The sequence below is a fragment of the Pelophylax lessonae genome, assembly GCF_965119305.1.
Source record: "Pelophylax lessonae genome assembly, chromosome: 4".
In the NCBI taxonomy this organism is placed as follows: domain Eukaryota; kingdom Metazoa; phylum Chordata; class Amphibia; order Anura; family Ranidae; genus Pelophylax; species Pelophylax lessonae.
In genome coordinates this window covers 14,852,303-14,878,191 of record NC_138771.1, presented here as the reverse complement: position 1 = coordinate 14,878,191, position 25,889 = coordinate 14,852,303, and the positions used below count along the sequence as shown (strand labels likewise).

The 25,889-nt window shown below is 45.9% G+C and overlaps 1 protein-coding gene across 2 annotated transcripts in view; it reads right to left on the bottom strand.

The window, feature by feature from the left end:
- The window catches only part of ITGA11 (integrin subunit alpha 11), a 315,267-nt gene that overhangs the window by 148,079 nt on the left and 141,299 nt on the right, over positions 1 to 25,889 (bottom strand). For both annotated transcript variants that reach the window (XM_082253001.1, XM_082253002.1), the window contains 5 exons: positions 18,195 to 18,322; positions 17,196 to 17,344; positions 15,039 to 15,183; positions 10,929 to 11,097; positions 1,126 to 1,196 (listed from right to left, as the gene is read on the bottom strand). In XM_082253001.1, coding sequence (XP_082109127.1) covers positions 1,126 to 1,196; positions 10,929 to 11,097; positions 15,039 to 15,183; positions 17,196 to 17,344; positions 18,195 to 18,322 — 662 coding nt within the window. The remainder of the gene's footprint in view (positions 1 to 1,125; positions 1,197 to 10,928; positions 11,098 to 15,038; positions 15,184 to 17,195; positions 17,345 to 18,194; positions 18,323 to 25,889) is intronic.

Below are 25,889 nucleotides of genomic sequence, written 5' to 3'. Positions count from 1 at the left end.
GTGTTGAATAATAATGAATAATTTTTTGTATACCGTATATACTCGAATATAAGCCGACCTGAATATAAGCCGAGACCCCTAATTTTACCACAAAAAAGTGGGAAAACTTATTGACTCGAGTATAAGCCTAGGGTGGGAAATGCAGCAGCTACTGGACCCAACTGGACCACCATGAGACCCAAAATAGGGGCTGCGGGCATGGTACAGGAGATGGCGCAGGTCATAGTTCAGGCATTGCACAGGTCATGGTAAGGGGATGGCACAGGTCAGGGCACAGGTGATGTTACAGGCATGGCACAGGTGATGGTATAGGCATGGCACAGGTCATGGTACAGGCATGTCACAGGTCATGGTACAGGCATGTCACAGGTCATGGTACAGGCATGTCACAGGTCATGGTACAAGCATGGCACAGGTCATGGTACAAGCATGGCACAGGTCATGGTACAAGCATGGCACAGGTCAAGGTACAGGAGATGGTATAGGCATGGCACAGGTCATGGTATAGGCATAGCACAGGTCATGGTATAGGCATGGCACAGTAAGTACAGGCATGGCACAGTAGGTACAGACATGGCACAGTAGGTATAGGCATGGCACAGGAGATGCAGTGCTGCGGGCATGGTACAGGAGAATGTCCTGTACCATGCCCGCAGCACTGCATGAGGAAATGCAGGGGCTGCGGAGGAGTCTCACTTACCTGTCGGTGAGGCATCTTCGATTTAAAAATCGCGCCACCCGGCGCCGCCAATACGTCACCGCAAATGTGCCGCCGATGCTCGGGAAAGGCCGAACACGTTCGGCTATTTTTAAAAAGACACTCTAGCCAGTGACTCGAGTATAAGCCGAGGGGTGCATTTTCAGCATGAAAAAACATGCTGAAAAACTTGGCTTATACTCAAGTATATACGGTACTCTTTGCATCCATACCTTCCATAATACTCCCTTGGTATCGCAACATCCCTCTCCCCGCTTGCCAAATCCCTTTGGGATTGAACCTTCTGTCTGATTTTTTGGGATGGATACCACAATTTGCATTTTTACAGTGGAACAGAGCAGTTTTTCTTAAATGTGATGGTTGGTATGATGTGATGGTTGCCAACCCAACTCTGTCTCTGTACTCACCTCTACCACATGGGATGAAAACCCAGCCTGGGACATCTCAAGCCCAAAGGACGTCTCATTCTTATTGGTCCCTGCAATGAAAACATAAGCATATCTTCAGTGATCAAACTGTACATTCCAATACCAATTTAGCTTAAGGTGACCAGATTTTAAAAAATAAAGTCTGGGGACACCCTACTGACCATGCCTTTTTTTTTTGGGGGGGGGGGGCAAGAGCAGAGCAGGGGGTGGGGTTATTAGTAGCATGCAAATCGCACCACACCAAATGTCGAGTGTGGGCAAATTGTGCTAACAGTGGAAGGGTCTTAAAAGGGTAGGGTTTATGATTACCTAAGCCCAATATGCTCTGGATTTAGGTGTGTACTGCAGGTCATCATCACACACAAGGGCAAGGCAGCAAATAATCAATACAAATAGTCAATATCCTTACCCAACACTACAAAGTCTGTTCAAGCTGAAAGACCATGTAATATTGGCATGTGACATCATCAATAACCCCAGACACAGCTGAAAGTGGACACATCCCTCCCTTCCCTCCTGCTCCAGGCCAATCACAGAAATGTTGCTAAGATGGATTACCCTGCAGCCACCCAGGCTGAGGACGCCATTAAAAAAAATTAGGGACGCATTCTTTTAAACACTCATGAACCGGAAGGTTTTCCCGCTTAATGACCAGGCCATTTTTTGCGATTCGGCACTGAGTTACTTTAACTGACAATTGCGCGGTCGTGTGACGCTGTGCCCAAATAAAATTGATGCTTTCTTTTGGTGGTATTTGATCACCTCTGTCGTTTTTTAGATTTTGCGCTATAGACAAAAAAAGAGCGACAATTTTGAAAAAAACGCCATATTTTTTACTTTCTGCTATAAAACATTCCCAATAAAAACTTTTTAAAAATTTAATTTTTTTTATATCAGTTTAGGCCCATTTGTATTCTGCTACATATTTTTGGTAAAAAAAATCCCCAAAAGCGCATTTTAATTGGTTTGCGCAAAAGTTATAGCGTTTACAACCTACAGGATAGATTTTTGGACTTTTTATTTATTTATTTTTATTAGTAATGGCGGCGATCAGCGATTTTTAGCGGGACTGCGACATCGCGGGGGACAAATCGGATCCCTAACTGACATTTTTTACACTCTTTGGGGACCAGTGACATTACTACAGTAATCAGTGCTAAATAATATGCACTGTTACTGTTATAATGACACTGGCAGGGAAGGGTTTTTTTTTTTTTTTTACTTGCGCTATAAACAAAAAAAGAGGGACAATTCTGAAAAAAAAAAAAAAAAAAAAAAAACATTATTTTTTACTTTCTGCTATATAACATTTCCAATTAAAAAAAAATTATAATTGGGGGTCCCGGAGTTGGGAAAATATTACTACGCAGCCCAACTGGCCCATCTGGTACGCTTCCACTCCCGGGACCCTCTCCCGATCTGGATGCACATGGAGGCGACCCACCTGGGGGTTTCGGTCCACCACGCGTTGTGGTTAAGGGCCAGGGACAGGCCGGGAGTGCTCTGTCCTGCCCTCTCCCTTTCCCTGGGGGTTTGGGATAGGCTGTCGGGCAGACACTCCTTTAAGTCCCTCCATGCTCCGCTAGCACCCCTGCTGGGCAACCCTTTGTTCCCGCCGGGCCTAACCCCTGTGGCATTTGAATGGTGGACGAATAAGGGGCTTCTCAGGTTGGCAGATTTATGCGACCACCGGGGACTACTTACCAAGTCCCAATTGCAGGAGAAGTATTCCCTCCCTGAGGGGGAGTACTTTCGCTACGCCCAGATCTCCCATTTCGTGGCCTCCCTCAAGCGTAAGAGCGACATCTCTACCTCCACACCTATGGAGTACCTTTGCCGCACACTTGACAAACAAAAAAACTATATATCAACAATTTATAATATACTCCATGGAGACGATAGTAAATTAACGTATATGCTACGCTGGGAGGAGGATCTGGGAGAATCTCTGGACCGGGCGGAATGGAACACTTTAGCGCAGTTTAATTCTAGATCCATACTCAACACTTCCCTGATAGAAGCAAACTTCAAGGTATTTTTGCGTTGGTACATGGTTCCGGTCAGGCTGGCGGCGGCGGTGAGCACCGCATCCCCCAACTGTTTTCGGGGATGCGGACAGGCGGGCACGGTGCTCCACACGTGGTGGACTTGTCCAAAAGTCCGACGGTTTTGGATCCGGGTCTATAATTTTGTTTACTCCTTGACCCAAGTCAACTTGATAAAGGATCCCCAAAATGCCCTTTTGGGTAAACCGGTGGAGGGGGCTACTAAACCCGCCAAGCGCCTTATCGCCTTCGTGTTCACGGCCGCCAAAATAGCAATAGCCCGTTCATGGCGAACCCCAGTAGTGCCTTTCGAGCTTTTAAAAGCCAAACTGACCTGGATCATGATAAACGAACGGATGGTGGCGTTGTTGAATGACAGGATGTGTATGTTTGACAAAACATGGGACCCCTGGATAAGGTACCTGGCGAGCCCCTCATAGGGGCGGTTGGGAGCATGGGTAGCCTTGGACGAGATGTTGGGGAAATCTCCCCCTTAGGGAGTGAGCGGGATCTGGGTGTCGACCCTCTATTTTTCCACTGACCGCTGATGTTTCTTTCCTCTTTCCTATCTTCCCACTCCTGCCACCCTCCTCTGCTGTTGTCTCCTTTCTTCCCTGTCTTGCCCTTTTCCCCCTATTCCTTCTTTTCTTATTTTTTCTCTGGTACTATCTGACAGTGCACGGATGACAGGCTACGCCCCCCACTGGTAGAGGGCCTGGTATGGGGGTTGGGGGCCGTCCTCTCCCAAGGGCGCAGTATGTTCCCGCAGGGGCGCCGGGGGGGGTCGGGCCCAGACCTCCAGCCCTTCAGCATGCAATGGAGGGGGCACTGTCTCTACGACTCTATGTTTTTTGCTCCATTAGCTGGATGCCCAACCTGAGCTTACCGTTCCTGTTACTGATTTATTGGTTTCTCATTTTTGATATTGTAATTTTCTGAATTGGCACCATTGTATTTCGTGTATTATGTGATATTTAATGCCCTCAAAGACAATGATTGAGCCATGTTGGCTCCTTGTGCGCTGTTATATCTTTTTCTTACAAAAAATCTAATAAAAAACATTGAAACATAAAAAAAAATTATAAAATCTATTTTTTTTTCATCATTTTAGGCCAATTTTTTTTCTGCTACATATTTTTGGTAAAAAAAAAATCCCAATAAGTGTATATTGATTGGTTTGCGCAAAAGTTATCGCGTCTACAAACTAGGGGAAAGATTCGTGTCATTTTTAAATTTTTTTTTTTTTTAACTAGTAATGGCGGCGATCAGCGATTTTTAGCGGGACTGCGACATTGCGGCGGACAGATCGGACTCCTAAGTGACATTTTTGACACTTTTGGGGGGTCCAGTGACATTACTACAGTAATCAGTGCAAAAAATTTGCACTGTTACTGTACTAATGACACTGGCAGGGAAGGGGGTTAACACCAGGGGCGATCAAATGGTTAAATGTGAGCCTAGGGAGTGCTTTCTAACAGTGTGGGGGGTGGTCTTATGGAATGAACACAGTGACCTGTGTTCCTAAATAGGAGGAACACAGGAGCCCTGTGTTCATTGCTGACAAAACAGGGGTTAACACCAGGGGCGATCAAAGGGTTAAATGTGAGCCTAATGAGTGTTTTCTAACTGTGTGGGGGGATGGTCTTACGGGATGAACACAGTGACCTGTGTTTCTAAATAGGAGGAACACAGGATCCCTGTGTTCATTGCTGACAAAACAGGGGTTAACACCAGGGGCGATCAAAGGGTTAAATGTGAGCCTAATGAGTGTTTTCTAACTGTGTGGGGGATGGTCTTATGGGATGAACACAGTGACCTGTGTTCCTAAATAGGATCCCTGTGTTCATTGCTGACAAAACAGGGTCTGTCTCCATGGGGAGCGATCGCCGGACCCACAGATCAACTTCCCCTGTGGCGAATGGGCGCATGCACGTGCCCCGGAGGCGCGGGCATGCCCACACTCGCAGTCCTGCAAAGCGATGCACAGTTACGTCGTTTCACCGGACAGAGCCGACCTGCGGCAGTATATATGTACTGCTGGCAGTCCGCAAGTGGTTAGCCAGCACAATTTCTTTTAACAATTTTTTTCCGGGAACAGCCCCTAAAATAGGGGACATCTGCTTATCCTAACTTAGCTGTTTTTTCAGGACTACATTATTTGGTAGATAAAAAAGAACATGTTTGTTCATAGTTACATATCAAAATTTTGGAGAAAGCAGCTTTGTACAAATACATTCCTATATATAGATTCCAGCTTGACAAAGGAATCAGGCCATTGCCATATGGCACATGCTCCGAAACGCGTTGCAAGTTTATGACATCACTGGCGTAGAATTGTGGTCCCTGGTGCGTTCCAGCCCTCATTTTCGTCCGTTTCCATCTTCTCACCACGGAAGCCGGCCATACACCCACGGAGGAAGTGGGAGGAGATCTGCTGGAAACACTCAAGCCCCACTGTCCAGGACGTCACAGAGGGACTCTTCACACCCCATTCTCAGACTCCATGTATTCTTGGGAGATGTGAGTTTTTTACAGCTTGTCATTTTATATTAAACAATTTACAGTCTACATTTAGAGGCGCCTCTGTGTTTCTTTTTTTCATGTCTGGGAATATTGCTTCAGTCATTCCCCCCACCTGCTGATGGCTGCCTAAAAACTTGTGGACCTATCTTCTCATGGTGGCCCCAAAACCACTGGACACTGTAAGTTCACCAAGGACTTGTTATTGCCCATGAACTAACGCCGATCCATCCATATCTATATATAGGCCAGTGTGTGGAGCAGGGGCAGACTGGCAACTTTTGGCCCAGGGGGCAAGTAAAAACCAGAGGCCCATGGTGCAGCGACTCAGCCCCCCTCCCACTCTCTCTCTTCCCATCCTCCTCCTTACCCCCATTCCAAGCTGAAGCCCTGCTCCAAATACTCTCTACTTACCGGCTGAATCCAGGTTCCCGACCTGGCCAGTAGGGGGCAGTTGGGGGGAGCTGGGACAGCTTGGTTGGGGCTGGCCAGGGGAGAAGAGTCTCCAGTGGGGCATGGAACTGGCCTCTGCTCAGACACAGTTTATACCATCCATGCTGGGGGGAGGTCTGTGCTCTGTCCTTGACTTCAACCCCCACTCAGTAGGTCAGTGGCGGGGACTTTTTACTTCTCTTCACCGGGATTCCTTTAGGCATGTCTGTGGCAGAAACGTTGCAGCCTTTTTACGGGGCATCAGAGTTGCCCAGGGGGCAATTGCCCCCCAGCCCCCTGGCCCAGTCCTCCCCTGGTGTGGAGAACAGGAGACACGGACAAACATATTAAAGAGAATGTATAGTACTTCGCCTAAAAAAGGGGATGTACAGTATAGTGGTTTTGCACATGTAGGCAGGTGTAGTTTGGCCTCCCTTTAGGGGTGGCGCTGTTAGGCGACCGAATGGAAGACAAGGGGGAGCCCATGTTCCTCTGAGGCTTCCGTAGGGGCCACCAGGGGAGCAGCTTTCCGATAAGATGCAGCTGCCCTGGCTGACCTTCGCTGCCATCTTTTGTGTGGGCAGTGCTAATAAATAGCACTGCCCCCCTTTGGTTGGGGTGCATTTTGCTAGGGGTCAGGGATAAGACCCTGCTGGCTGGAGACAGGTAGTCTAGTGTAGGGAGAGATTCCTGTGGAGGAGGAACAGAATAGGTCGCTTTGGTTCGGGCAGCAGCTCTCCCGTTTTCAGGTACCCCGTTCCTGGTCTGCCTTCCAGCCGCCTCCTCTGTCGGGTGTCAATTGTGTCCATGGAAATCTTCTGTACGGTTTATTGTAAGTGTTTCGGCCCATCGTGGCTGTGTATACTTTCTCCGTACCCTCATGTTAATATACCTTGCCGCAACAACTGGTCTCATGTGAGTTCTCTTCCCTTACAAAAATGAAGCCCTGAGCCCTGTCTACATACAGACAACCATGGGATCTAAACCAGATTCCAGAGTGCTAAATAGTTTGTTGAGTTCATAGCAGGCAAGCAATGTACTAGAAGTGACAACCAATCCTGTGAATGAACAATGCCTGGGAGGTAACGGTGGGATCCCAATTGAGCAAGCGAGGATTGAGCAAGTCAGAAATAATGAACTTAATGTATAATCCATAAGACTGCTCTGTTTTCTGCATTATCTTCACTCTTCACAGGCTCTATCTCCAGACAGGGTGGCCCACTCACTACATTCCAATAACTCCCCAGTAGCACTAATCTCCGTAATCACTTCACTTCAAAGAAATAATTTATTATTCTGTACAATGATTCTTTCCTAACGGTACATTTTTGTAGTGACCCTGAGCCTAATGGCTAGGACATGGCTGCTTGAGGGGTGTTGATTGCAATTCTGGTGTCTTGTTGTGGAGCTTGGGTAAATTTCCTTTAGCAGTATATTCATGAATTACACTATATTATCAAAAGTATTGGGACGCCTGCCTTTGCACGCACATGAACTTTAATGGCATCCCAGTCTTAGTCCGTAGGGTTCAATATTGAGTTGGCCCACCCTTTGCAGTTTTAACAGCTTCAACGCTTCTGGGAAGGATGTCCACAAGGTTTAGGAGTGTCTATGGGAATGTTTGGCCATTCTTCCAGAAGGGCATTTGTAAGGTCAGGCACTAATGTTGGACGAGAAGGCCTGGTGCTCACAGTGTCCACAGTAATTCATCCTAAAGGTGTTCTATCAGGTTGAGGTCCGTCAAGTTCCTCCACCCCAAACTCACTCATCCATGTCTTTATGGACCTTGCTTTGTGCACTGGTGCGCAGTCATGAAGGGGCCATCCCCAAACTGTTCCCACAAAGTTGGGGGCATGCAATTGTCCAAAAATATCTTGGTATGCTGATGCCTTAAGAGTTCCCTTCACTGGAACTAAGGGGCCAAACCCAACCCCTGAAAAACAACCCCACACCATAATCCTCTCTCCACCAAATGATTTGGATCAGTGCACAAAGCAAGGTCCATAAAGACATAGATGAGCGAGTTTGGGGTGGAGGAACTTGACTGGCCTACACAGAGTCCTGACCTCAACCCGATAGAACACCTATGGGGTGAATTAGAGCGGAGACTGCGAGCCAGGCCTTCTCATCCAACATCAGTGCTTGACCTCACAAATGTGCTTCTGAAAAAATGGTGAAACATTCCCATAGACACACTCCTAAACCTTGTGGACAGCCTTCCCAGAAGAGTTTAAGCTGTTATAGCTGCAAAGGGTGGGCCAACTCAATATTTAACTCTACGGACTAAGATTGGGATGTGAGTGTAAAGGCAGACGTCCCAATATTTTTGGCAATATAGTGTATATAGGGGTTGATTTACCAAAAGCTAATGAGCTGTTCATTTTTGGGAAAAATTAAAAAAAAAAAGTATTTTTGCTTGTATATAGTCGGATTATAGAAATATGCTGAACTTCACCTCATTTACTAAGCTAAGGTAATGTTTCCTTGCAAAGTGAACAGCCTATCTGCCTATGATAAAACAAACCATATTAGTACCTGTGACTGGACTGCCTTCTGTCCCTCACTTTGTATAGAGTTCTTGTTGCTGCATTTGAGTGTATTTTACACCTGTATTGGCCTGAAGGAGTGCAGTGCAGTGCAGTGTGCTCCTGTACCCAACCCCCCTCCCCTTCCTGCCATTGGTGCACCATATGTGGGAGCAGGCTGTTTGATCCCCAACTTGCTCCTGCTACCCCTCCCTTCTGGCAAGCAGCAACAGTGGGCCAATCATGGCAGACTGGAGGAGGATCATGGGACATGTAGTTCACTTAACAATGCAAGTATTGGGGCTTGAACTATAACCCCCACCAGGCCCTGGAAAAGAAGGAGGGGAACTCAGGACTTTTCCTGGGAAAAAAGAAAGGCAGAGCAGAGCAGTGCAAGGTGAGAGAGTGCAAGGACCTGCTGCAGCACTCTGCTACATCTGGGGATCAGAATACAGAGGGACTAAACCACTGGAAAGCCTTTTCTGTGCTGAGGACCAAGGAGTACAGAGCTGAAACCTGTGTGTTGAGGGACTGAGCCACTGCCAGGATACAGTCTTTGCTGTGCTGAGGACCCGAGTCCCCTCCCAGGCAACCCAGAAGTGAAGCAAGTGTTTGCTGCTAGCAGAGTACTTAGGGATTGGACACTTGACTAGCGATGTAAACTACTGCATGTAGGCTTGACTGGGACTGTATTTATGTGCACCACCATAAAGAATGGGCCCGACATTAGCCAGTTGAATATCTAGGGCAGAGAACTGTCTCTTCAGATAAGCTGCTCCACAGGAACCTTATTCACAGCCTATAGCAAGGGGAACCACCGCAGCAGATCTGAGTCTTAAATTGAGGGGTGGGGAGTACCGCGCCTCTGGGAAGTTTCGTACCTAGTCTCCTAAATTGTTGGTGAACACAGACCAAACACGTGTTCAATAACTATGATGTTTGGTCTGTGTTCACCAACAATTTAGGAGACTAGGTACGAAACTTCCCAGAGGCGCAGTACTCCCCACTCCTCAATTTATGCTTTACACTGTATGGTTTTAAGTATCGGTACATGCAGCATCTAGGAAGTGTACACTAAAAAAATCCCCCAGACAGCGCGAGACTCACACCAAAATACAGATCTGAGTCTTAGCCTAGTCTTCCCTAGAGTGCACTCTAGCAGTATAGTACACTGATGACAGAAAAGCTGTCATAGCATTTATTGATATTGTTGTTAATGTTATCTTTGCTGTTGCTTTATGCTGAACGGTGGGTTACTGGATTTAGACTATTTCAAATTCAAAGAATTGCAGCCTAAACCGCTACAAGCTAGTGATCTTACTGTCTAGTTAATTGTAGTTAACTTAAAAGGGTTGTAAGGTCAGAAGGTTTTTTTATCTTGATGCATTCTTTATGTATTCTATGCATTAAGATAAAAAGCCTTCTGTGTGCAGCAGCCCGCCTGAGCGCCCCTAATACTTAACTGAGCCCCCTTTTCTATCCAGCAATGTCCACGAATGCCTCAGGCATCCTGGACTCTCTCTCCTGATTGGCCGAGACACAGCAGTGATGCAATTCCCTACTGCTGCTGTCAATCATACTCAGCCAATCCGGAGAGAGAGGGGCGGGGCCGAACGACAGCTATGTTCGGGTTCCCACAAAGACAGCTCAGCTCGGGTTCCCACAAAGCAAGCTGCATGCTGTGGGGGCACTCAACTGGAGGGAGGAGCTCAACAGGAGCGCCAGCCAGGGACCGAGTTCATTTGCTTAACCTGGTCTGTCAGAGGGGCTGAGATTGTTTACAGAGTCAAGGCACAGAACAGAGAACCCAAATTACCAAGTGGCTCCTCTGGGGGTGGCGCTACACACCCTATTACTTAACTTCTTTGCACTGAGCAGAGTGGGTGCTTTAAATGGGCCAGGATGACCAGAGTTGGTAGGCAGGGCTCCAGATCTTGCTGCACTGTGTTTGGTTGCTCAGAGCTGACATCATCAGGAGCCCCAAATACAGGCTCCTGATAATCGGTAGTTGACCGTGAGCTGTCAGTGACAGCTCGGTCAAAATTCTGGGGGCTCTGATGAAGCACGCCCCAGAACAAGACAGCGGCGGATATATGCGGTGGCTGGCCATTAAGGCCCACTGGCCCTGCCACCACATATATGCATAACGCTGTCCTAAAGGGGTTAAAAAATAGATGCATACAAAGATACATAAATATATAACAGAAAGTAATAAATGAGTTGCAGGGAGGTATACTAGTATAATGATTGGGAATTGTACCTCCTTCCAGACTGAAAATCCTTTCCCCAAGTGCATCCACAATGTCCTTTAGTGCGGCTTCATTAGTCACATTGAAGAAATGCTTGTCATCTGGGTCACTGGCAATATATTTGATTTCATTTAGGAAAGCTTTAGGATTAATCCCTCTTCTGTTGTAATATCCCAGGACCTGCAGGAGAAACAGAGAACAATGTCACCTCCTCTTTGATATGTGTTCTGTCCCACTTACATGTATTTTTATACTTTCCGTAATTAAACTGCATCAGGTTATTAGTGTTTTAAAGTATGCTGACATCTAGTGGCCATTTTGGGCTACTACAACTTGTTTACTTTGTGATCTGGTTTCTCCCTCTGTCCTCCTCTTCTGCTTAGTCCTAGTTACTAGAGTCCTAGCTATACTCTCCCTGTTTCTTTCATGTTCCCTCACTCTGTGTTCACTCTGTGTTCAAGTACTTCACAAAGGCATGGCTTAGAAAATTAATTCTTAAAGTGTTTGTAAAGGCTGAAGGTTTTTTTTACCTTTATGCATTCTATGCATGAAGGTAACAAACCTTTTCTGTGTAGCAGCCCTCCAGCCCCCCCCAATACTTACCTGAGCCCAATCTTCCAGCAATGTGGACAAGAGCCTTGGCTCTCCTGGGACTCTCCTTCTTCATTGGCTAAGACAGCAGTGGGAGCCATTGGCTTCCGCTTCTGTCAATCACAGCCAGTGAACCAATGAGGAGAGAGAGGGGACAGGGCCAAGCTCTGGCTCTGTATCTAAATGGAGCGAGCTTGTTCGGGTGCCCCTATCGCAAGCTGCTAGCTCTGTTGGCACTAGGCAGAAGCGAAGAGCCAGGAGCTCCAGGGGGGAGCCGAGAAGAGGATCTGGGCTGCTCTCTGCAAAAAAACACTTTACAGGGCAGGTAAGTATGGCATGTTTTTGTTTTAAAAAAAAAAGCTTCAAAGGAGTGGACTGGAAAAACATCCTCTGTACTACAATTATATGAAGTAAAATTGGGTTGGATTCAACTTCTGTTTCTTATTGAAGAGTTAGGCTGCCTGTGGGTGGTGCCAAGTCACCATACTGTTGTGTTGCTATTTTAGTGATTTTTTAATAGCATACATTTAATTAGAAGCTATTCTTCACCTATTTATAAACTAATGAACTTGTTGGACTGGTTCACGTGCTCATGCTACAGGAAGTGAAGTTAGCAGGAAATGAAGGGGGGGGGCAAGGACTGGGACACAGCCATGTGCTCAAGGCAAAGGACAGCACAGGTAGTTTTTTGGAGGAATCCAAGATGTAAGAGGCAGCTTGGAAGAGATTCTGGATTCTGGAAGATGACTCCATCATAAAGAAAGACTGAAAATAGGAACGTTACCTGTGGATGACACTAAATCTACAACCCAAGTTAAGCAACTTTTAGTGCATGCCTCTTGCATATATTATCCATGCTAATTTGCTGGGAAGGATAGATAGGTTGTGCATGTGTATATTATATGTATATATTGTGATACTTTGTATGCCATGAACGTTTTTCCTACAATTGTACGCACAGCATTTTTTAGCAAAACATTAATATACTTTAATATTAATTGCATAAATATACAGCAAGGAACCTTAACAGACCCAAAGCAAAACAAATGCCTGGACAGACTGGATCTACGGAGGTATGTCAATGCTTAAAGCAGCATTGAAACAAAACAGTATACTTTTTTAATTCTCTTCATCAGTCGATAGATATTATATTTCCCTAAAAATAAGCAGAACAGTATAACAGAGAGAGGAGAAAAAAAATTGGGCAGACATGGTGGTGTGTAGGCATCTAGGAGAAAACATTGTCCAGCTGTAAGGAAACCCCGACAGACCACATCTCATGCCACAAATAACTGTTTAATTTATATCAGGCCTGAAAACTCTTCTAGCACATCAGAATTTCCAAATAAGTAGTCAAACCCTGGTGATGTGGGAGGGGGGAGCTGAGATTTATCATATTACAGCCCCTGAGCACAAAACAGTTACAGTATAAGAAAGAGCTGAAAACAGAACTTAATGGGAGGGTAGCTGGGCTGCATTTGCCAAAACGTGCAAATATGTAGAGCATACATGCATATTATTTCACACTTCAGCAAAACTCTCTGCCTCCACTCTCTCTCCACCATCTTCATGGGTTTGGCCATTGGATGGCCACTGATGATGTAACTCCCGCGTATGAATCCCTGGAGTTACATTATCTCGGCACTTGGCTCCATGCTCGGCATCCTACGGGAATGGGCTGGAACAGGGTTGGTGTTAGAAATCACGGGGCCTCGTACAGCCTACCTGACAGGCCCCTCCAGGAAAAATCAAAAGCATATTTTTTGCTAAAAATACACTTAAAAGCATTGTTAGTGGACGCCTACAAAATGTATGCTAAATCTAAAAGATAAAATTGTAGTTACAAAATTGTGACTTAATAAACAAACCTCTGCGTATATAAAGTCTTGGGGCTCATTTACACGGGCACGGTGGTCTGTACATTGAGAATCAGTGATATGAGGCACTATTCCTCCCACAGACACCAATGATGGAGCCTTATTCCTTCCATTGACACCAATGATGGAGCACTATTCCTTTCACTGACATCAAGGATGAAGAAATATTCTTTCTACTGACACCAATGATGGGGCATTTTTCCTTCCACTGACACCAATGAGCGGGCACTATTCCTTCCATTGACACCAATGACGGGGCACTATTCCTTCCATTGACACCAATGATGGGGCACTATTCCTTCAATTGACACCAATGACTGGGCACTATTCCTTCCATTGACACCGATGATGGGGCGCTATTCCTCCCACTGATACCAATAATGGGGCACTATTCCTTCCACTGACACCAATGATGGGGCACTATTCCTTCCACTGACACCAATGATGGGGCACTATTCCTTCCACTGACACCAATGAGCGGGCACTATTCCTTCCATTGACACCAATGACGGGGCACTATTCCTTCCATTGACACCAATGATGGGGCACTATTCCTTCAATTGACACCAATGACTGGGCACTATTCCTTCCATTGACACCGATGATGGGGCGCTATTCCTCCCACTGATACCAATAATGGGGCACTATTCCTTCCACTGACACCAATGATGGGGCACAATTCCTTCCACTGACACCGATGATGGGGCGCTATTCCTCCCACTGATACCAATAATGGGGCACTATTCCTTCCACTGACACCAATGATGGGGCACAATTCCTTCCACTGACACCAATGATGGAGACCTATTTCTTCCACTGACACCAATGATGGGGCACTATTTCTCACAAAGACACCAATGATGGGGCTCATTCCTTCCACTGACACCAATGATGGGGTACAGCTGCTTGTTGTGGGGGCATTCAACAGGAGGGAGGGGCTAGGAGCAGTGAAAAGGGACCCGAGAAAAAGAGGATCTGGGCTGCTCTGTACAAAACCAACTGCATGGGGCAGGTAAGTATAACATGTTTGTTTTTTTTTTTTAAAAATGAGACATTATAATTACTTTAATTATTGCTTACAAATTACAATGTTATTTTTTTATTTATTTATTTTTTTTTACCAGCCCTGGGGGGGGGGGGGGGGGGGCTAGGGCTTTGGTGAAATATCAGGGACTTCTGATGTCTCATGTTTGAGGAAAAGAAAGGGACTGAGGACACAGATCCTCAATCCTCTTCTCTGCACTGAATATATGAACAGGAAGATCTCTGTACAGAGGCTTCCTGTTCATTCACAGACTGAAGCATAAAAACACAGTTTACTATTCTTTGGTTATGAATGAACACAGAAGTGATTGGTACTGCTCACTGCATTATTTCAGGAAATGAACACCACCACTGCACTGACCTCCGCTAGCTTCTGGGTCCCATGCCAAGTAGTCGACCTGCTGTATTGTTAACATGTTAACACAGGAGGTTGGCAGCTCGGCACGGGCGCCATTCAGAGAATGCTTTGAAACTCTCTGGGAATCCATATATATCATTCTCTTCCCTTGTTCATGGCGAGTGGTGGTCCAGTGGAGGCCCCGCACTACCTACCTTCACCCAATAGTCTGAGTGGCAGTAACCCCATACAGAAAAAAGAGAAGTACTTACAGCCACAGCATAGCGGGTTATGTTTTCTCTTTCGCTCGTCTCTATCACCCTCTGCAGATCAGGGCTGTCATGAGATTCTCCATCAGTAATAACAATCATCACTTTTTTAGCTCCCTTTCTTCCACCACGCTGAAATGCCTCAGTGCTATAGAGAAAAGACATCCATTAGACTTATATAATCTTTTTTTTTTTTTTTTTTTTTTAATACCTGGGTGTGCAATATTCCATAGCAAGCGCTAACTTTTTTTTTTCATCTGTCTTTATTTTCACTGTATTAACCACTTAAGCCCCGGAAGATTTTACCCCCTTCCTGACCAGGGCCTATTTTGCAATTCGGCACTGCGTGAATTTAACAGACAATTGCGCGGTCGCGCGACGCTGTACCCAAATGAAATTGACGTTCTTTTTTTTACCCCAAACAGAGCTTTCTTTTGGTGGTATTTGATCACCTGTGCGATTTTTTGATCATGCGCTATAAACAAAAAAAAGCGACAATTTTGCAAAAATAACAATATTTTTCACATTTTTTATATGAAATTTCCCCCCCAAAAAATGTAAAAATCAAAATTTTTTAACATTTTAGGCCAATTTTTTTTTTTACCATATGTTTGGTAAAAAAAAAAAATCGCAAAAAACCATATTTTCATTGGTTTGCGCAAAAGTTATTGCGTTTACTAAGGGAAAGATTTTTGTCATTTTTATTGTTTTTTTTTAACGAGTAATGGCGGCGATCTGCGTTTTTTTTTTGCGGGACTGCGACATTGCGGCGGACAGATCGGACCCTTGACTGATATTTTTGACACTTTTGGGGGTACCAGTGACATTACTACAGTAATCAGTGCTATAAATATGCACTGTTACTGTAAAAATGACACTGGGAGGGAAGGGGTTAACTTTAGAGAAGGAGGGGTTAAGTGTGTCCCTAGGGGCGTGCTTCTAACTGCGATTGGATGTGGCTGTGTGTGTAACAGCAGAGATCTACGATCCTACATAGCAGGACCATATGATCTCTGCTGTTACACAGGGGAGAATGACAGGCGGCTTTGTTTACATTAGCCGTCTGCCTTTCTCCCGGTGTAACTGGCGATCACGAGTGACCGGCGGACATCGGGTCCGCCGCTCACACGCAAGGGGGGGGGGGCGTGAGCGAGCGGGAGCGCGCCTCCAGCGGCGCGCGCTCGCTCCCTAGAGCCTCACAGGCTAGATCCAGGATGTAGATCTACGTCGCTTTGCCTGTGAGGGGCTGACTGCCGACGTAAATAGTCGTTAGGCAGTCAGCAAGTGGTTAACAAAAGTATTGGGACGCCTGCCTTTACACACACACAATAACTTTAATGGCATTCCAGTATTAGTCTGTAGGGTTTATAATTGAGTTGGCCCACCCAAAAGGCATTCTATCGGGTTGAGGTCAGGACTCTGTGCAGGTCAGTCAAGTTCCTTCATCCCAAACTCGCTCATCCATGTCTTTATGGACCTTGCTTTGTGCACTGGTCCAAATCATTTGGTGGAGGGGGGATTATGGTGTGGGGTTGTTTTTCCGGTGGCTGAGCTTGGCCCCTTAGTTCCAGTGATGGGAACTCTTAAGGCGTCAACATACCAAGACATTTTGGACAATTTCATGCTCCCAACTTTGTGGGAACAGTTTGGGGATGGCCCCTTCCTGTTCCAACATGACTGCAAACCAGTGCACAAAGCAAGGTCCATAAAGACATGAAGGAGAGAACTTGGGGTGGAGGAACTTGACTGGTCTGCACAGAGTCCTGACCTCAACACGATAAAACACCTTTGGCGTAAATTAGAGCAGAGACTGCGAGCCAGGCCTTCTCGTCCAACATTAGTGCCTGGCCTCACAATTGCGCTTCTGGAAGAATGGTCAAAAAATTCCCATAGACACACTCCTAAACCTTGTGGACAGCCTTCCCAGAAGAGTTGAAGCTGTTATAGCTGCAAAGGGTGGGCCAACTCAATATTGAACCCTACGGACTAAGACTGGGATGCCATTAAAAATCACGTGTGTGTGTAAAGGCAGGCGTCCCAATACTTTTGGTAATATAGTGTACAGACATTTAGCAACATTTAGCGACAATATACACTTTTTGGGCACAGAAATATAGATGCATGCTGCTTTAAGTTCTACACATGTTCATGTATTCTTACCACGCTTTCTCAATGCCTAGTGCAGTTCGAGTCTCTGTTCCTCCCCTCTGCTCAATGCGTTTTGCGGCCTCCACCACCTCATTCACTGAGCGGAAGTCATTCAAGTGAAACTCATGAACCACCTCTTCGCCGTACTGCAATACCCCCACCTGCCACAAGGAGTAGGGATTAACAAAGTGGAACTCCATGCAAAATAGCTACATACAGGGCTTTTTTTCTCAGAGAATAGGTGCAGGAACCCCCCCTTTCTAAGTCACTTTGTGTCTCCGCCCCCTATCCACCTCCGAGCACTGACCCTTGGTTCCACCCCCCTACCCAGCTTCCAGTACAGCCCCTTTTGGAGAATATAGGGCCAAGTATAATTTTGTAGTGTAATGTATGGAATTTGGTAATGATAACAAGAAAAGCAATAAAATAGATCCCCCGCAACCAGCAGCAATAGACCCCCCTCCAGCAACAATAGACCCCCCGCAGCATACAACAGATTTCCCAGCAGCAAGCATCAATGGACTCTCCAGCAACAGTAGATCCCTTCCAGCAACAACTAACCCCCAGTAACAAAAGATCCCACCAGCAACAATAGATTGGCATGCAAAAATAGACCCCCTCCAACAACAAATATATCCCCCAGCAGCCAGCATCAGTAGACCCTCCAGACCACCTGAGCACCCCTTGCCCTGGCATACATTCAGTGCTGGAGGTGCCGGAACTGCGTTCCCCCACGTTCCCACTGAAAAAAAGCCCTGGCTACATACATGCTTAAAATACACATGCTGTTTTATCTGCCGAATGATTGACAATTGTGCCCGGGCATTCTTGTAATACACACCTTTTGCCAGTCTGTAAGATCAATGTCGCTAGGGTTACTCTCGGTCACTGCATTAATATGCATTATTGTAACCTCTGACTACTTGTTACATAAATGAAATATATACTGTATGTATTTCAACTGTTTGTTCGGAAATTTTTATTTAAGTCCAACAAGGCTTTGTAACACACCTGAATCTGACCCGGAGCAATGTAGAATTTTTGAAGAATACTGATGAGAAAGCCCTGGACCTCTGTCCATGGGTAAATGCTGTTTGATCCATCCAGAACAATAACAATATCCATGAAAGTTGGACACCCTGAAGAAAAGAATCACATTCAGATTTATTGTAGCTACTCACAATCCAGCACTAAATCTAAAAAAAATAAAGTTTGTCAATTGACCTTAAAGCCAACTGAAATTTATTTTTTTCTGTGGAAACATAAATTATATTGTAAAACATCCATGGGTTTCTTTTTACGATTATTGGTTTAAGGACAATTAGGATGAAGCACACAATTATTGTACTTTATACAACATATAATGCACATGTTAAACACAAGGCCCTCCAGGCCTTGTTATGTGGCCCTCGCACTCAGTTTTGTATCTGGAACGTGGTAGAACTCCGTTCCACCACCTCCAGCTCTCACCCTCCACTCAAGGTGAGGCAGAGCCACTTACACGGGGAGGTACTAGAGCCAGGCAAGGTAGGAGAGAAATGCGAGGAAGCTTCAGGGAGGAGGTTGCACACTGGGCATAGCGCCCCTAAACCCTGCACTCTGTACACAGCACACCCCTGAACTCTGAACTTAACACACTCCTGAACCCTGCACTTCGTGCACAGCGCACTCCTGAACACTGCACTTTGTGCGCAGCACTCTCTTGAGCTCTGCACTTTGTGCGTAATGTGCTCCTGAACCCTGCACTTTGTACACAGCACACCCCTGAACTCTGAACGTAATGCACTCCTGAACCCTGCACTTCGTGCACAGCACACTCCTGAACACTGCACTCTGTACACAGCGCACTCTTGAGCTCTGCACTTTGTACGTAATGCGCTCCTGAACCCTGCACTCTGTACACAGCACACCCCTGAACTCTGAACTTAACACACTCCTGAACCTTGCACTTCCTGCACAGCGCACTCCTGAACACTGCACTTTGTACACAGTGCACTCCTGAGCTCGGCACTTTGTACGTAATGCATTCCTAAAGCCTGCACTCTGTACAGAATACACCCCTAACTCTGAACGTAACACACTCCTGAACACTGCACTTTGTGCGCAGCACTCTCCTGAGCTCTGCACTTTGTGCGTAATGTGCTCCTGAACCCTGCACTTTGTACACAGCACACCCCGGAACTCTGAACGTAAAGCACTCCTGAACCCTGCACTTCGTGCACAGCACACTCCTGAACACTGCACTCTGTACACAGCGCACTCTTGAGCTCTGCACTTTGTACGTAATGCGCTCCTGAACACTGCACTCTGTACACAGCACACCCCTGAACTTAACACACTCCTGAACCTTGCACTTCCTGCACAGCGCACTCCTGAACACTGCACTTTGTACACAGTGCACTCCTGAGCTCTGCACTTTGTACGTAATGCATTCCTGAAGCCTGCACTCTGTACAGAACACACCCCTTAACTCTGAACGTAACACACTCCTGAACCCTGCACTTCGTGCACAGCTCACTCCTGAACACTGCACTTTGTACACAGCACACCCCGGAACTCTGAACGTAAAGCACTCCTGAACCCTGCATTTCGTGCACAGCACACTCCTGAACACTGCACTCTGTACACAGCGCACTCTTGAGCTCTGCACTTTGTACGTAATGCGCTCCTGAACACTGCACTCTGTACACAGCACACCCCTGAACTTAACACACTCCTGAACCTTGCACTTCCTGCACAGCGCACTCCTGAACACTGCACTTTGTACACAGTGCACTCCTGAGCTCTGCACTTTGTACGTAATGCATTCCTGAAGCCTGCACTCTGTACAGAACACACCCCTTAACTCTGAACGTAACACACTCCTGAACCCTGCACTTCGTGCACAGCTCACTCCTGAACACTGCACTTTGTACACAGTGCACTCCTGAGCTCTGCACTTTGTACATAATGCGCTCCTGAAGCCTGCACTCTGTACATAGCATAATCATGAGCTCTGCACTCTGTACATAACGCACTCCTGAACCCAGTACTCTTTACGTAGCGCACCCCAGATACAACCGGCTCTTTGAGTTTGACACCCCTGATATAGGGTATCAGGTGTAATGAATAGGAATTGACAATTAGGATAAACATATATGAGGGTTGTACCGAAAGCGATGCAAAAGTAGGCATAACTTTTTATTATCTTAATTATTGCATAGGTCATTCAAATTTCACATGTTCGTAGAGTTACTCTTCCTCTATAGTAACTCTTCTTCTTTTTCATTGCACGGAAATAAATGATTTCAAGCAGAAGCTATGTGCCATCATTGAGTTCTTGATGAAGGAGGGGTGCAGGCAGTGCCGGGACAAGGTTATTTAGAGCCCAGGGCGAATATGCCAAATAGCGCCACCCCCCCCCCCCCCAAGATGTATGAGTATTATGTGTCAACAAACAAACCCTCCCCCCCCCCCAAAAAAAAAGAACACAAATCTGCATGCTTACCCACCTTAGCATAAATCTCCCCTCCTCCCAGTACAATTTCCCCCCACTGCTGAAATCCCCCCTTCCAGCACATATCTTTTCCCTCCCCCCTCCCCCCCCCAGCTCAAATCCTCTCTCTCTCCATATGCCCCCATCAAAAATCCCCCCCCCCCCCCACCACAAAAAAATAAAAACATTCTGCCCCTCAAATTTCCCCTAAGAGCACAAATCCTCTTCCCCAAATCCAAATCCCCCTTCCATGCATAAATTCCCCTCTCCCAATTCCCCATGCTAGGACAACCCCCCCCCCCCCTCCAAAAATAAAATGTCCCCTTTTTCCCCTTTTTGCATAAATTCCCTCCCCCAGCTACCATATTACACATTCTAGCACAAATCCCCTTTCCTAACACAAATCCTCTTCCCCCATCCTTCCTCCCAACACAAATCCCCCCAAATCACCGCTCCCCAAATTTCCCTTCCTACAACAATTCTTTCCCCCGTCCCCAAATTCCTCCTTCAAACACAACCAATACCTTGTGGTGCCCCCCCACCTCACATGATACCACAATGCCCAGGGCAGTTTCCCCTCCTGCCCACCCCTTGTCATGGGTCTGGGTGCAGGCTGTCCAACATTCATAGAAGGCTAAAAAATGTTTATGGAAATGACACCATTGACAAGAGCAATGTCAATGGGGTCATTTCTGAAAACATTCTGTAACCCTCTGTGGATGTCGGACAGCCTGCACCCCTTCTTCATCAAGAACAGCAGAACAGAAATGACAACACACTGCTCCTGCTTGGAATCCATTATTTAGAAGAAGAGTTATTATACAGTGCCTTACGAAAGTATTTGGCCCTCTTGAACTTTTCAACCTTTTGCCACATTTCAGGCTTCAAACATAAAGATATAAAACTGTAATTTTTTGTGAAGAATCAACAAGTGGGACACAATCATGAAGTGGAATGAAATTTATTGGATATTTCAAACTTTTTTAACAAATAAAAAACTTAAAAATTGGGGGTGCAAAATGATTCCGCCCCCTTAAGTTAATACTTTGTAGCGCCACCTTTTGCTGCGATTACAGCTGTAAGTCGCTTGGGGTATGTCTCTATCAGTTTTGCACATCGAGAGACTGAAATTTTTGCCCATTCCTCCTTGCAAAACAGCTCGAGCTCAGTGAGGTTGGATGGAGAGCGTTTGTGAACAGCAGTTTTCAGTTCCTTCCACAGATTCTCGATTGGATTCAGGTCTGGACTTTGACTTGGCCATTCTAACACCTGGATATGTTTATTTGTGAACCATTCCATTGTAGGTTTTGCTTTATGTTTTGGATCATTTTCTTGTTGGAAGACAAATCTCTGTCCCAGTCTCAGGTCTTTTGCAGACTCCATCAGGTTTTCTTCCAGAATGGTCCTGTGTTTGGCTCCATCCATCTTCCCATCAATTTTAACCATCTTCCCTGTCCCTGCTGAAGAAAAGCAGGCCCAAACCATGATGCTGCCACCACCATGTGTGACAGTGGGGATGGTGTGTTCAGGGTGATGAGCTGTGTTGCTTTTACGCCAAACATAACGTTTTGCATTGTTGCCTAAAAAGTTTGATTTTGGTTTCATCTGACCAGAGCACCTTCTTCCACATGTTTGGTGTCTCCCAGGTGGTTTGTGGCAAACTTTAAACAACACTTTTTATGGATATCTTTAAGAAATGGCTTTCTTCTTGCCACTCTTCCATAAAGGTCAGATTTGTGCAGTATACGACTGATTGTTGTCCTATGGACAGAGTCTCCCACCTCAGCTGTAGATCTCTGCAGTTCATCCAGAGTGATCATGGGCCTCTTGGCTGCATCTCTGATCAGTCTTCTCCTTGTATGAGCTGAAAGTTTAGAGGGACGGCCAGGTCTTCGTAGATTTGCAGTGGTCTGATACTCCTTCCATTTCAATATTATCGCTTGCACAGTGCTCCTTGGGATGTTTAAAGCTTGGGAAATCTTTTTGTATCCAAATCCGGCTTTAAACTTCTCCACAACAGTATCTCGGACCTGCCTGGTGTGTTCCTTGTTCTTCATGATGCTCTCTGCGCTTTAAACGGACCTCTGAGACTATCACAGCGCAGGTGCATTTATACGGAGACTTGATTACACACAGGTGGATTCTATTTATCATCATTAGTCATTTAGGTCAACATTGGATCATTCAGAGATCCTCACTGAACTTCTGGAGAGAGTTTGCTGCACTGAAAGTAAAAGGGCTGAATAATTTTGCACGCCCAATTTTTCAGTTTTTTATTTGTGAACAATGTTTGAAATATCCAATAAATTTCGTTCCACTTCATTATTGTGTCCCACTTGTTGTTGATTCTTCACAAAAAATTACAGTTTTATATCTTTATGTCTGAAGCCTGAAATGTGGCAAAAGGTTGCAAAGTTCAAGGGGGCCGAATACTTTTGCAAGGCACTGTAGATGAAGAGTTACTCTACAGACATGTGAAATTTGAACGACCTATGTAGGTTAATAAAAAAGTTATGCCCACTTTTGCATTTCTTTCGGTAAGGCCCTCGTATTTACCAGAACATGATATACCTGTAGGCTAATGCCAGCAAATGAAACCCGAGGATATGGTTGTTAATGGGCTGGGTGGGAGAAGGAAAGGAAAGATGGGGCAGTAGACCTGTCTATGCACAGGTGGCTTAGGTTGTGTGCAGATAGTATTCTCTCAATATGGCTGTCCAAAAAGAGGAGAGGGGTTGCAGCAAACTAAGTGTAGGAGATAATGAGGGTTAGAATGCAGTAGGAAGAAATTGGGGGGAGGCAAGAAAAAACTTGTGGTGCTGGGGGCCCAGCGGAAATTCACATTTTGTGAAACATTTAGTTCTTTACAGCAAGAGTAATGAGTAGTCAAGGTTCAGGTTGCAAATGTACTCTAACCACGGGGACCATATATTCAAGAATATGGGGTAAGTGCCATCCATCAGTTTCTTATATTTCTGGAAGTCTCTAATGCTGATATTTGCTTACAGCATTTTGTGTCTTCCAGTATGCCATAGCAGAGATGGTCCACTGGTGTTATCAATTACTGGTTTACACTCCATTATTAACCACTTGCCGACCGCCGCACGACTATTTACTGCGGCGGTCAGCCCCTCACAGGCAGAGTGACGTAGGTCTATGTCGCTAGCCTGTGAGGGTCTAGGGAGCGAGCGCGCGCCCCCGGAGGCGCGCTCCCGCTCCCGAGTGGTCACGGACCCCCCCCCCCGCGCGTGTGACCGGCGGACCCGATGTCCGCCGGTCACTCGGCGATCGTCGGGGGAGAGGGAGAAAGTCAGGCGGCTAGTGTAAACAACCCGCCTGTCATTCTCCCCGGTGTATGAATGATGATCATACGGTTCTACTATGTAGGACCGTTGATCACTGTTCATACATCTGAAGCCACAGCCAATCACAGTTAGAATCACGCCCCTAGGGACACACATAGCCCCTCCCTCTCAAAAAAAGTTAACCCCTTCACTGCCAGTGTAATTTTACAGTAACAGTGCATATATATAGCACTGATTACTGTAGAAATGTCACTGGTAACCCCAAAAGTATCAAAAATGTCAGTCAAGGGTCCGATCTGTCCGCCGCAATGTCGCAGTACCGCAAAAAAAAAAATCGCAGATCGCCGCCATTACGTGTTAAAAAAAAAACAACAAAAATGACAAAAATCTTTCCCTTTGTTAGTAAACGCGATAACTTTTGCGCAAACCAAATCAAAATACGCTTTTTGCGATTTTTTTTACCAAACATAGGTAGCATAAAACAAATTGGCCGAAAATGTTAAAAAAATTTGATTTTTACATTTTTTTGGGGGGAATTTCATATAAAAAATGTGAAAAATATTGTTATTTTTTGCAAAATTGACGCTCTTTTGATCAAAAAATCGCACAGGTGATCAAATACCACCAAAAGAAAGCTCTGTTTATGGGAAAAAAAAGGACGTCAAATTCGTTTAGGTACAGCATCGCATGACCGCGCAATTGTCCGTTAAAGTCACGCAGTGCCGAATCGCAAAATACCCCCTGGTCTTTTAGCAGCCAAATCATCCGGGGCTTAAGTGGTTAAGAATCCATCAGCTTTTCATCTGCAATGGTGGTTTGGCAAAACTGCGGGTTCTAGTGAGGGTTTCTTTCATTTAATAGGCTTTAGTGATAGTAGACAATCAGAAGTTGTAAAGGATTATGCCCCATCACAGTGGGGGATCATGGTACAAGTGCAGTAGGCCTGAATACCTTTGAGTTACCAAATGGTGATACCAAAAGTATGGAGTTGGCCATTACAACATACAAGGATGGAAATCAGAGAGAACCAGGGACAAAGAAGAAGGGATGATGGGAACGGGAGAAGGGGAGAGTATACTGTATATAAGTACAATAACAAAAGGGTTTCTTTCATACCCTGGAAACTAACATAATTTAACAAAATTTTTAAAACTACTAAAAATTTTATACGTAGCCCAAAACAATGATAATAGTACCAGTTGAATGCCGCCCAACTCCCTGTTGCTTAAATGTGAATGAAGTGGGTAAAATATGGCTGCAGCTCCTGTTCTCCCCTGTAGAGAACTCCTCAGATGCGTTTCGCTCTTTTTGGGGCTTAACCACTTGCCGACCGCCGCAAGTACATATACTGCGGCAGTCAGCCCCGGCCAGGCAAAGTGACGTACCGGTACGTCACTAGCCTGTCACTCCCTTGTGAGCCAATAGCGAGCGAGCGCGTGCCCGCTGAGGCGAACGCCCGCCCCGGCTGAGGCGCGTGCCCGTCCCGGCTCGTTCCCTAACAAGTCAGTGCGTGTGACCGGCGGACCCGATGTCTGCCGGTCACTCGCGATCGTTCGCCGGGAAGGGTGAAAGGCAGGCGGCTAATGTAAACAAGCCGCCTGTCATTCTCCCCTGTGTAAAAATGGAGATCAGACGGTTCTACTATGTAGGACCGTTGATCTCTGTTTTTACACTAGTAGCCATGTCCAATGACAGTTAGAAACACGCCCCTAGGACACACCTAACCCCTCCCTCTCCAATACAGTTAACCCCTTCCCTGCCAGTGTCATTTTTACAGTAACAGTGCATATGTATAGCACTGATTACTGCAGTAATGTCACTGGTAACCCCAAAAGTGTCAAAAATGTCAGTCAAGGGTCCGATCTGTCCGCCGCAATGTCGTAGTCCCGCAAAAAAAAAAATCGTAGATCGCCGCCATTACTCGTT